General features: G+C 45.2%; 1 protein-coding gene across 2 annotated transcripts; it reads right to left on the bottom strand.

Annotated features, from left to right (window-relative positions):
- Positions 1-2,491: 2,491 nt before the first annotated feature.
- Positions 2,492-12,101, bottom strand: LOC139574186 (DAP3-binding cell death enhancer 1-like). Of its 2 annotated transcripts, none has more exons than XM_071398525.1 (11): positions 11,885-12,101; positions 7,060-7,177; positions 6,696-6,798; positions 6,385-6,529; positions 6,041-6,217; positions 5,477-5,550; positions 5,171-5,389; positions 4,857-5,018; positions 4,642-4,734; positions 4,366-4,519; positions 2,492-4,239 (listed from the first exon to the last, which is right to left on the bottom strand). In XM_071398525.1, exons 1-11 carry the CDS (start codon positions 11,913-11,915, stop codon positions 4,040-4,042), a joined length of 1,476 nt encoding a protein of 491 aa, XP_071254626.1. In that variant the 5' UTR covers positions 11,916-12,101; the 3' UTR covers positions 2,492-4,039. The 2 variants fall into 2 exon arrangements, with proteins under 2 accessions (XP_071254626.1, XP_071254627.1); XM_071398526.1 differs by having other exon boundaries at positions 2,492-4,236.
- Positions 12,102-13,499: the final 1,398 nt, after the last annotated feature.

Genomic DNA, 13,499 nt, shown 5'->3' with positions numbered 1-13,499 from the left:
CACTTGCCGTGCGGAAGCAAAGAGAAGTCTGTGGCTTGGGTGACTGGAGTCTTTAACAATTTTCCCGGGCCTTCCTTTCACAACGCCTGATATACACGGAGTGCACAAAACATTAGGAACACCTTTCTAATATTGAGTTGCACGCCCTTTTGCCCTCAGAACAGCCTCAGTTCGTCGGGGCATGGACTCTACAAGTCGTCGAAAGCGCTCCACAGGGATGCTGGCCCATGTTGACTCCAATGCTTCCCTCAGTTGTATCAAGTTGGCTGGTTGTGGACCTCTACTCCGAATAGCTCGTTCCGTCTCATCCCACAGATGCTCACCTGGATTGAGATCTGGTGACTGGGCAGGCCACTGCAGTAAGCTGAATTCCCTGTCATGGCCGTGGAACCATTCCTGGGAAAATCTATCCTTGTGGCACGGGGTATTATCCTGCTGAAAAAATACATTCAAAAATGTATACACTGCTGCCATGAAGGGATGCATCTGATTGGCAATGATGTTCAGATATCCTGTGACATTCAAACGTTGCTCCACTTTTATTAAGGGGCTCAATGTGTGCCATGAAAACACACCCCAGACTATTACACCACCACCAGCCTGCAATGTTGACACGTGGCATGATGGATGCATGTACTCGTGGTTTTCTCCATACCCTATCCTTCCATCAGTGCGAAACAGCAGGAACCGGGATTCATCAGACCAGGGAATGTTTTTCCAATTCTTCAATGTCCTGTGTTTTCGTTCCGTAGCCCACAGCAACCGCGGTTTCTTGTCGGCTGCCATACCCCATTCGTGTCCAGGTACGACGAGTTGTGTATTCTTTTATGGGTCTTTGGTTGACAAACTCAAGTTGGCGACCTCAAGCCCGTCTGTTGCTCTGCACAATGTGTCAGTCTCCTTTTGTCTTCTTTCATCAATGACCTGTTTTCGACCACTGTCCTGCCGTTGGCTGGATGTCCTTTGGATGGTGGACCATTCTTGATACACACAGGAAACTGTTGAATGTGAAAAACCCAGCAACCCTTGACACTCAAACCAGCTAATTTTCAAAGTCACTTAAATCTTGTCTTGCCCATTCATCCTCTGAATGGCACACATACAGAATCCATGTCACAATGGACTAACCTGTCTCCTCCCCTTCATCTACACTGATTGAAGTTGATTTAACAGGTGACATCAATAAGGGATCATAGCTTTCACCTGGAATCTTCCCATCTGTGCGCGTGTGAGTGGACCATTTTTAGTCTTCAGTGATTTGGACGCAGAGGAACTCCACTGCAGCCCTGCGATGTCGATGGGGGCGTGCTCAGCCCCATTTCCTGTAGTCCACGATCAGCTCTTTGGCCTTACTGACGTTGAGGGAGAGGTTGTTGTCCCGGCACCACACTTCCAGGTCACTGACCTCCTCCCTGTAGGCCGCCTCATCTTCACCGGTAATCAGGCCTACCACCGTTGTGTCGTCGGTAAACTTGATGGTGTTGGAGTCGTGGGTGAACATAGAGTACAGGATATTAAGCACATAGCCCTGTGGGGCCCCCATGTTGAGGGTCAGCGTGGCGGAGGTGATGTTGCCTACCCTCGCCACCTGGGGTCAGCCTGTCAGGAAGTCCAGGATCCAGTTGCAGAGTGAGGTGTTCAGTCCTAGGGTCCTAAGCTTGGTGATGACAATGGTGTTGAACGCAGGGCTGTAGTCAATGAACAGTATTCTCACATTGGTATTCCCCTTACCTAAATTGGTGAAGGCAGTGTGGAGTGCAATTGAGATTGCGTCATCTATGGATCTGTATGCAAATTAGAGTGGGTCTAGGATGATGAAGTTGATGTGTGGCATAACCAGCCATTCAAAGCACTTCACGATTACAGAAGAGTGCTACAAGGCAGTAGTCATTGCGGCATGAAGCCTTAAGAGTTCTTGGGAACAGGAACAATGGTGGTCATCTTGAGACAATGGGGTTTACAGACTGGGACAAGGAGACATTGACAATTTCCGTGAACATGCCTGCCAGCTGATCTGTGCATGCTCCGAGAACACGCCCTGGAATAGCGTCTGGCCCCCTGATTAAAGACCTTACTCACGTCAGCCTCAGAGAGCGAGATCAGCCAGTGCTCGGGGTCGGTGGGGAACCTCACGCATGGTATGTTGTTATTGTCGAAGCGTGCATAAAATACTTTGGAGTTCGTCTGGAAGAGACATTGTTGGGCAGATCACGGCTGGGTCTTCCTTTGTAATCCGTAATGGATTGTAGCCCCTGCCACATGCAGCGGGCGTTGAAGCCTGTGTAGTATGATTCCACCTTATTACTAAATTGTCCTTTTGCGTATCTGATGACTCTGCGGAGGTCATAGCGGGACTTCTTGTACTTGTTCCTGTCTTAAACCGTAGCCTCAGGGTTGTCTGCGATAGAGCTTACTATAGGCTTTGACAACAATGTAGTTCCCCAGATACTTAATTACATTTTCTGCACATCTCAATGACACACAGGCTGGGTTGTATAAAACAGCTTTATATTTTTTATTGGTGTTAGACACCTTGTGCGTTCAGCAACAGTAGTGTTCCTAAAGCATGAGAAAATACAACATACAGTAATTTATGAATGAAAATACATACACGCACATCATACACAGCCTCAAGGTAAAGCCCAGGCCCGTTAGAGAGTATCTTTATGTTTTCAATTACTGGACAGAATTGGATAGTTAAGCCCTGATAATAAATGGCAACATTGTTGGTAGTTAAATGATAAATTTACTCTGAAAAGAACAAAAATAAAAACTTTTCATTTACATTCTTTTTGCCTAACTCTATGCCATGTATAGACAGCATTTTAAACAGGGACAAATAAACACCAGACACACTGTACTTAGAGGCATAGCAGGCTAAGGCACGCACACATTACACTAAGTGGCCAGTTTATTAGGTACACCACTCCATTCACAAAAATGGTTCGATCCTACAGACAGTGAGTCACGTGGCCGTGGCTTGCTTTATAAAGCAGACAGGCATTGATGCATTCAGTTACTGTTCGATTGACATTAGAATGCACAAAACGAGTGACCTAAGCAACTTTGAGCGTGGTATGATTGTCGGTGCCAGGCACGCTGGTTCCAGTATCTCTGGAATGGCCGGCCTCCTGGGATTTTCACGGGTTTTACCGAGAAGGGTGCGACAAACAAACATCCAGTCAGCAGCAGTCCTGTGGGCGAAAACAGCTCATTGATGAGAGGTCGAAGGAGAATGGCAAGAATCATGCAAGCTAACAGGCGTGCAAGTGAACACTCCTATCAGCTAAAAACAAGAAGAAGCAGCTCCAACGGATCACCAACACTGCTGCAACTGAAGAGTGGAAAAACTTTGCCTGGTCCGACGAATCCCAGTTCCTGTTGCGTCATGCTGATGGCAGTCAGGATTTGGCATAAACAGCCATGCCTGCCCCACCCTGCCTGGTCTCAATGGTACAGGCTGGTGGCGGTGGTGTAATGTTTTCCTGGAAAATAGTAGATCCCTTGATACCAATTGAGCAACGTTTCCATGCCCCAAATAATTCAGGTCGTTCTGGATGCAAAAGGGGGTCCGACCCGGTACTGGATAGGCGTACCTAAGAAACTGGCCACAAAGTATATCTCAAGACTATCTTTCTACCCATAGGGCAGTTTATTGTACCACAACTGGCCAAGCTTGTGCCATGAGAGCATTACATTGTAAAAACACTAATAAAAGGTATTGAGGAAAAGTCAACAGGTAAAGCCATACCTCATATTTCACATGCATGTCTTTCAGACATGTATTGCCGTCTCCCATACTTACACACACACACGTTCCTCAACACATTGACTTACAGCCAAATACACACATACGCTACATACACATCCAGTTCTAAGTGCCGACAGTGAGAAAGTGACCTCAGTGAGACACAACCAAGTGGTTAAACATGTGACCATGCGGTCCCTTTTCATCCTTATCCAATCACAACGACATTCATAAGTCATGACTGTGTGCGCTAACTACCCCACTCCTAGAGTCCACCTCACGGCGTTCCCCTCAGAGCTGGGGGGGGTGGAGGGGGAGGGAGGGCAGGGTGGGAGGGGGATCCATGCTCCCTGTGCTCCAGGAGTGTGGGAGGGGGAGGGTGGGGCCACTGGAGGGTGGGACAGGGGAGGTGAGGGTGGAGAGCGGTTCCCGCAGATGGTCCGCTACGGAGAAGCACGGACAAGAGCGGATAGAGCGCAGGACGGCATCTTCTAGAGGGAGAGAAAGGGAGATCATATGATAAGATTGTACTTCATTCAGATGTGTGTAAATAAGAGGTTTTAGGGCAAATAGGTTAAGTGCAAATCTGAATTGAGTGAGAGTGTGTGTATCCTTACCCTCCACTCCACACGGGGGCGTCAGTAAGGTCTTGGCCTGGCTGTTTCCTGCCTGGGCAGCCCGCTGATAGAACCCTACTGCTGTTCTGAAACACTGAGGCACCCCGAACCCACTCTCATAACACTGGCCCAGGAACAGCAGGGCCTCGCTATCCTACACATACCGAAAGAGAAACACACATCTGGTTCACATTACACTGAACTGAGAACAGGTTATGATGGATGAGTGAGATATAATGACAGTTGTTGAGTTTAAGTGTAGAGGATGTCACTCACTCCGCTCTCTGCTGCCATCTTCAGGTAGTGCACCGACTTACGGCCGTCTCTGACTGGCTCCTGTGAGAACAGGGAACCCAGAAACACTTGGGCCTGAGAGAGAAGGGAACGAGAGAAACAGGAAAACAGAATAAGACGACTTAAAATCATTGACTTTCAATGTCGCCTTTTCGGCCAAGTCACACATTCATAACACACACTTCCTTCTCACTCACCTCTTTCAGTCCAGCTGAGGCAGCCTGTTGCAGCAGGCTGATGGCTGAGTCCAGGTCCTGCTGTGTGCTCTGCTGCCCTCTGCTGCCGAGGAGGAGTTTGGCACAGCGGTACTGAGCCTGACTGTGACCTCCAGACGCTGCCTGGCTGTAGAAGTGAAGAGCCTGGAGAGGGAACACGATGGGGGGAGTCAGGAGAACAATGGGACAGGGAATTACGAATATCCCCAATGTTAAAAGTCCTGATTTCGACTGTGTGTCATACATTTGATTGTGTGAGTGTCAGTGTGTATGTGTGAGTTGCAAGTGTTTCTTACCTTCTCCCCGTCTTTGCCTACTCCCCTGCCTTTCTCGTAGCAGACTCCAGTGTTGAACTGGGCCTTGCAGTAACCCCGTCTGGCTGAGGCCAGGAAACAGGAGAAGGCTGCCTCATAGTCCCCAGTCTTAGCACTCTCCAGACCGATGATGTTGAGGACTACAGGAACGCTGGAGTCGGCCACCTGCTGGAGGTTCTGGGCCGCCCCTGCTAGAGCATCCTAAAGATCACAGGGTCAGAGGTCATGAACAGGATGCCGCTTCACAATCAGACAGGAGTTAAACAGAGGATCAGCCTAAAAACATACCTGCTCATTCTGCTGCGGAGGCGCTTCTCGCTTTCTGGCTCTGCGTTTGTCTTCAGAATGGGAGGACGTCTCCTCTAACATGGGAAGATTCAAGAATAAAATGTGTGCATGCGTTTAGGCCTGTGTTTGTAAATCAAGTAATCTGGTAGGCATGAATATGTAAAGACTAACTATAACTATAATATAACTATATGAGTACAATTTCATTGATTCATAAGAGAAATATAGTTACCCTGACCAAACACTGTTAGAACGTAAAGGGCGGCAGGTAGCCTAGAGAGGAGAGCCAGCAACCGGAGAGTTGCCAGTTCGAATCCCGGGTCCGACGGGAAAAATCTATCGGGAAGTGAGCTGGCAACCAAGGGCTGCTGGTATTAAATCCTAGATGCCATTGAGAAAGGCACTTAAACCCCACAACAACAGCACCTCTCCAAAACCTGTGTGTGTGTCGTTCGGAGAGGTCGGGTTAAAAGCGTCAAATAAAGTCACATTTTGGTTGAGACCTTGTCTGCAATTGGCCAATAAAGTGATTTTAATCTCTTGAAGGTAGAATGTGAGACTGACCTCTTCCAGAGGAGTGGTGACAGTCAGCGAGGAAGCTGTCAGCGATCACATCTCCATGGAGCTGGTCAGAGCTGCTGTAGCTGTTACTACTACCGCTGGTGCTGCGTTGCTGGGCCTGCTGTCTCTGTGGCAGACAGCTCACACTCCTCCCTCTGGGCAGCACATCACAGCGAGACACTGGACGTACACAAAAGGAAGGAGATCAGACTCATTCATGTACTTTTAGAATGCTAACACACACACAAAGGGAGTTTCAGAGTTTCCACATCCATCTGAACGTCACACCTTAAAAATCATTCACTGGATGAATTGCTTGGGATTCTAGTGGTTGTGGCATAACTCACGCATCTCCAGTAGGACGCGGTAGTCAAACTTCTGCAGGGTACCCTGTACGGCCGGGCATCCTGTGTTGGGATTGGGTTCGGCCCCAGAGGAGACCTGAGAGTGGACCCTCCTACAGATCTGCATCAACAGAACGGCAGCTGCCCCCTAGAGAAAGGTCATACGTCAACTTCACCATCGCCAGGGAAATACATGTTTGCAAATTTGGGAAAGCGTGTCTGTAGTCTACATTTTAGGTGGAAGAGTGACGGTTTACTGGGAATGTTGGGTAATGTGTTTGTGACTGCGTGTTGGTTTCGTGGCCAGGTCATACCCAGCCCACAGCATCCAGAGCAGTGTAGCGCGGGAGCCCATCGTAGCAAAACTGAGAGGTCCTCTTCTTCCACCTCTTGTCTCCATCCTCCCCTTTCTGAGAGCTGAGAGATGGAAAGAGAAAGGTAAAAGTGGAAAGAGTAAGAGAGAAAATAAAAGTGGGTGATATGAGTGACATTTTTATAGACTTGTAGAGTTGTATTAAGCCATCACGGCAGGAGCCTCAAACGAGTCACGAGAGAGGGTGTTTGTCCCCATTTCCCAACAGCAGTCTACATGCACAGCAGAGACAGGCCAGGGCCCACAGGATGATGCAACCAGCTGCAAGGCTAGCGAGGAGGGAGGAAAATGAAGGGATGAGGTACCTGCTGTCTGGGGAGTGCCGGCCGGTGGAGAGGAAGGTGGAGGAGTGGATGACCTCATCCTCCACGTGATGATTCTGAGACAGGCGCAGGGGGGCGTTGCCATGGCACCGGCTAAAAACTGGGGGCGGGGGGGGGGAAAGATGGGTTGTATTGAGTTAGCCTGGAAGATACTGCTGATACCATCTGCATTTCCGCTGCACATTTAATAGTGGGTTAAAGTCACACGCACAGAGCACAAGCATTAGCCTTCTTTTAAATATTTCATATGCATTTTAATAAGAGGCAGTCTTAAGTAGTTGTGTATTCTGTGCAACACAGGTCTTTATCGTCATAAGGACGTTCAAACAAACCACTAAACACAAGGTGTCACTAAACAGGTTACAGCAGCGGTTGGTTAGTCAATGTTTTGTAAACAGACCCCCAACCGGCTGAGACCAAAACAGGCTGGCTGATCACGGTTGGCACGGTGGAGGCTAGCCAACTGAACTCAACTCCCCGATTGGAGTTGCCTGGAAACCCGACGTTGAATTGCATAGAATTCATCTACGGGCAGAAATTAGCGTTTGACTCAGGAAACTTTCCTCTCACGACCTCTACAAGCTAGAATGTTGAATAAAATTATATTTTAACGTACTTCACCGGTTGTCCACGTGGTTGGTCCTTTTGACGGTAGGATTACGAGACAATATAATATGCACAGGAAAGTATAATTACATCAACTTTTCAAAGTACTGAAAGTGCATTCGTGTTTCCTATCACCTGAAGCATGCACATAACCAAATAAACATTTGCATGAACTCTGCAAGTATGCATGCATCTCGTGAATCCATTTTTATCTTGTGCGCTTGCTTAAGGTGATAGAAATCTGAATACATTACCAGTGCTTTGAAAAGTTTGTGATTATATACTAAACAAAAATATAAAAATGCAACATGTAGTGAACATTTCTCCATAGGCACAAAAAGCTTACTTGTCGCAAATTTTGTGCACAAATGTGTTTACATCCTCTTCACCAGGTCTTGACCTGACTGCAGTTCTCTGTTGTAACAGATTTCAGTGGGCAAATGCTCACCTTCGATGGCCACTGGCACGCTGGAGAAGTGTGCTCTTCACAGATGAATCCCGGTTTCGACTGTACCCGGGCAGACGGGAGTCGTGTGAGTGAGCGGTTTGCTGATGTCAATGTTGTGAGCAAAGAGCCCCATAGTGGCGGTGGGGGTATGGTATGGGCCAGGATAAGCTACGGACAACACAATTGCATTGTATCAATGGCAATTTGAATGCACAGAGATACCATGACGAGATCCTGAGGCGCATTGTCGTGTCATTCATCCGCCGCCATCACATCCATGTTCCAGCATGATAATGCATGGCCCCATGCTGCAAGGATCTGTACACAATTCCTAGAAGTGGAAAATGTCCCAGTTCTTTCATGGCACGCAAACTCGCCTGACCTGTCACCCATTGAGCATGTTTGGGATGCTCTGGGTCGACGTGTACGACAGTGTGTTCCAGCAACTTCGCGAAGCCATTGAAGAGCGAGACAACATTCCACGATCAACAGCCTGATCAACTCTATGCGAAGGAGATGTGTCACACTGCATGAGGCAAATGGCGGTCACACCAGATACTGACTGGTTTTCTGATCCACGTCCCTACCTTTTTTTAAGGTACACTACATGACCAAAAGTATGTGGACACCTACTCGTCAAACATCTCCTTCCAAAATCATGGGCATTAAAATGGAGTTGGTCCCCCCTTTGCTGCTATAACAGCCTCCACGCTTCTGGGAAGGCTTTCCACTAGATGTCGGAACATTGCTGCGGGGACTTGCTTCCATTCAGCCACAAGAGCATTTGTGAGGTCGGGCACTGACGTTGGGCGATTAGGCCTGGCTTGCAGTCGGCGCTCCAATTCATCCCAAAGGTTTTCGATGGCGTTGAGGTCAGGGCTCTGTGCAAGCCAGTCAAGTTCTTTCACACCGATCTCAACAAACCATTTCTGTATGGACTTCACTTTGTGCACGGGGGCATTGTCATGTTGAAAAAGGAAAGGGCCTTCCCCAAACTGTTGCCACAAAGTTGGAAGGACAGAATCGTCTGGAATGTCATTGTATGCTGTAGCAGCCCCAGACCATTATTCCTCCTCCAAACTTTATAGTTGACATTATGAATTAGGGCAGGTAGTGTTCTCCTGTCATCCGCCAAACGCAGATTCGTCCGTCGGAATGCCAGATAGTGAAGCGTGATTCATCACTCCAGAGAACACGTTTCCACTGCTCCAGAGTCCAATGGTGGTGAGCTTTACACCACACCAGCCGACACTTGGCATTGCGCATGGTGATCTTAGGCTTGTGTGCGTCTGCTCTGCCATGGAAACCCATTTCATGAAGCTCCCGACGAACAGTTCTTGACGTGACGTTTCTTCCAGAGGCAGTTTGGAACTCGGTAGTGAGTGTTGCAACAAGAGGTCAACCGATTTAATCGGCATGGCCGATTACATGGCATTCCACGAGGAAACTGCGTGGCAGGCTGACCACCTGTTACGCGAGTGCAGCAAGGAGCCACGGTAAGTCGCTAGCTAGCATTAAACTTATCTTCTAAAAAAAACTTAAATCTTCACATAATCACTAGTTAACTACACACGGTTGATGATATTACTACGTTAACTAGCTTGTCCTGCGTTGCATATAATCAATGCGATGCTTGTTAATTAATCATCGAATCACAGCCTACTTCACCAAACGGTGGATGATTAAACAAAAGCACATTCGTGAAAAAAGCAGAATCGTTGCACGAATGTACCTAACCATAAACATCAATGCCTTTCTTAAAATCAAAAAAAAAAAAAATTTGAAACCTGCATATTTAGTTAAAAGAAATGCATTATAGCAGGCAATATTAACTATGGAAATTGTGTCACTTCCCTTGCGTTAATTGCACACAGAGTCAGGATATATGCAACAGTTTGGGCCGCCTGGCTCGTTGCGAACTAATTTGCCAGATATTTGCATAATTATGACATAACATTGAAGGTTGTGCAATGTAACAGCAACATTTAGTCTTAGGGTTGCCGCCCGTTCTATAAAATACGGGACGGTTCCGTATTTCACTGAAAGAATAAACGTTTTGTTTCGAAATGATAGTTTCCGGATTTGACCATATTAATGACCAAAGGCTCGTATTTCTGTGTTTATTATATTATAATTAAGTCTATGATTTGATAGAGCCTGAGTGGTGGTAGGCGGCAGCAGGCTCGTAAGCGTTCATTCAAACTTTACTGCGTTGTCCCAGCAGCTCTTCACAATGCTTGCTTCACAGCGCTGTTTATGACTTGAAGCCTATCAACTCCTGAGATTAGACTGGCAATACTAAAGTGCCTATTAGAACATCCAATAGTCAAAGGTATATGAAATACAAATGGTATAGAGAAAAATAGTCGACGTGTCTTAATTCCTATAATAACTACAAGTTAAACTTCTTAACTGGGAATATTGAACCACCAGCTTTCGTGTTCTGAGCAAGGAACTTAAACGTTAGCTTTTTTACATGGCACATAATGCACTTTTACTTTCTTCTCCAACACTTTGTTTTTGCATTATTTAAACCAAATTGAACATGTTTCATTATTTCTTTGAGACCTAATAGATTTTATTTATGTATTATATTAAGTTAAAATAAAAGTGTTCATTGTTCATTCAGTATTGTTGTGATTGTCATTATTACAAAATATATATAATAATTTGGCTGATTAATCGGTATCGGCTTTTTTTGGACCTCCAATAATTGGTATCAGCGATGAAAAATCATAATCGGTCGACCTCTAGTTGCAACCAAAGACAATTTTTACACGCTTCAGCGGTCCCGTTCCGTGAGTTTGTGTGGCCTACCACTTCACTGCTGAGCCATTGTTGCTCCTAGATGTATCCACTTTACAACAATAGCACTTACACTTGACCAGGGCAGCTCTAGCAGGGCAGAAATTTGACAAACTGACTTGCTGGAAAAGTGGCATCCTATGACAGTAGGATCTTCTACTGCCAGTGTTTGTCTATGAAGATTGCATGGCTGTGTGCTCAATTTTATACTCCTGTCAGCAACGTCTGTGGCTGAAATAGCCAAATCTACATAAACAATATAGACAAAAGTGTCTTTATTCCCAGTCATGTGAAATGAATAGATTAGGGCCTAATTAATTTATTTCAATTGACTGATGTCCTTATATTAACTATAACTAAAATCTTTGGAATTGTTTCCTGTTACTGTTATATTTTTGTTCAGTGTACTTTCCTGTGGGTATATTGTCTCGTATTATTTCCGCCAAAAAGGACGTTAACATATCATTTCATTATACATTCTGGCTTGTAGAGGTCGTGAGATAACTTTCCTTATTAAAAATGTCTGGTTTCCAGTCAACGATTCGAGTTGAGTTTAATCGGCTAGGTGAAGGCAGTGACAATTTAAGTACCCATATAACAACGATTTGTGGAGCAGAAAGTAGTACCTAAATGCTGGTTTACGCATACACTGAGCATGATCTGCCCCAGTTTTAAAAACAGACTTCCTGCATAAGTTAGTGCATTCTCGAACTTTAGAGAATTTACGCGCTAGCAAGCATGTCAGTGATTTTAGTTCGTGCGCATAACACTAACGTTACTCTCATGCCAAATCAAATATTAGCTAGCTGGATAGCTAATTGAATTGCAAATCTAGATAAAACAATATTACACTTCTATAGAAAAATCTAGCAAACTTCGACCCGAGTGCATAAACAAGGCTGGCTAGCTAAAGTTAATGGAGAAAATTGTTAATGATATTAAGTTTACCTCTTCCAACAAACCCTTGTACTCTCCACATATTTCTTTGTCCTAGAGCGAGTCTCAAGATTAATATTTCTACATAATTGCGCTAAATGAGTCTCTTAAAAAAATATTCAGGGGAGTTCTCTCCATGAGTACTGTAACGTTAGCTCTAGCTAAATAGAAAAATTAAGTATTGAACAGTCACGAATTATTTAGGAAGGTGGCGGGCAACGTCACCCGGAAATAGCAAAACGTGAAGTGATGCAAGAAGGTTGTTTGCGGTTACACATTGCCATCTAGCGGCTGTCTAGAACAAATCTAATAAAACAAATGTTTAACCTTTATTTAACTAGGCAAGCCAGTTAAGAACAAATTCGTCTTTACAATGACGGCCTACCCCCCGACCAAACCCTCCCCTAGCCCGGACGACGCTGGGCCAATTGTGCGCCGCCCTATGGGACTACCGATCAGGGCCGGTTGTGAGCGGGAACGAACAAGGGTCTGTAGTGACGTCCTTTAGCACTGCAATGCATTGCCTTAGACCGCTGCACCACTCGAGAGAACGAAATCAAATCAAATTTTATTTGTCACATGCGCCGAATACAACAGGTGTAGAAAACTTACTGTGAAATGCTTATTTACAACGATGCAGTTTTAAGAAAAATAAGAGTTAAGAAAATATCAAAGCGCAACAATACAGTAACAAATCAAATGGTATTGTCTTGGTCACATACACATATTTAACAGATGTTATTGCTGGTGTAGCGAAATGCTTGTCTTCCTAGCTCCAACAGTGCAGTAGTACAGTATCTAACCATTCACAACAATACACACAAATCTAAAAGTAAAATAATTAATTTTAGAAATATATAAATATTAGGACGAGCAATGTCGGAGTGGCATTGACTAAAATACAGTAGAATAGAATACAGTATATACATATGAGATGAGTAAAGCAGTGTGTAAACATTATTAAAGTGACATGTTCCATTATTAAAGTGGGCAGTGATTCCATGTCTATGTACAGTGGGGAGAACAAGTATTTGATACACTGCCGATTTTGCAGGTTTTCCTACTTACAAAGCATGTAGAGGTCTGTCATTTTTATCATAGGTACACTTCAACTGTGAGAGACGGAATCTAAAACAAAAATCCAGAAAATCACATTGTATGATTTTTAAGTAATTAATTTGCATTTTATTGCATGACATAAGTATTTGATCACCTACCAACCAGTAAGAATTCCGGCTCTCACAGACCTGTTAGTTTTTCTTTAAGAAGCCCTCCTGTTCTCCACTCATTACCTGTATTAACTGCACCTGTTTGAACTCGTTACCTGTATAAAAGACACCTGTCCACACACTCAATCAAACAGACTCCAACCTCTCCACAATGGCCAAGACCAGAGAGCTGTGTAAGGACATCAGGGATAAATTGTAGACCTGTACAAGGCTGGGATGGGCTACAGGACAATAGCCAAGCAGCTTGGTGAGAAGGCAACAACTGTTGGCACAATTATTAGAAAATGGAAGAAGTTCAAGATTTACATTTACATTTAAGTCATTTAGCAGACGCTCTTATCCAGAGCGACTTACAAATTGGTGCATTCACCTTATGATATCCAGTGGAACAACCACTT

Source organism: Salvelinus alpinus, chromosome 4 (genome assembly GCF_045679555.1).
Source record: "Salvelinus alpinus chromosome 4, SLU_Salpinus.1, whole genome shotgun sequence".
In the NCBI taxonomy this organism is placed as follows: domain Eukaryota; kingdom Metazoa; phylum Chordata; class Actinopteri; order Salmoniformes; family Salmonidae; genus Salvelinus; species Salvelinus alpinus.
Note: the sequence above shows the minus strand (reverse complement) of the source record. Positions and strands in the feature narration are given on the sequence as shown.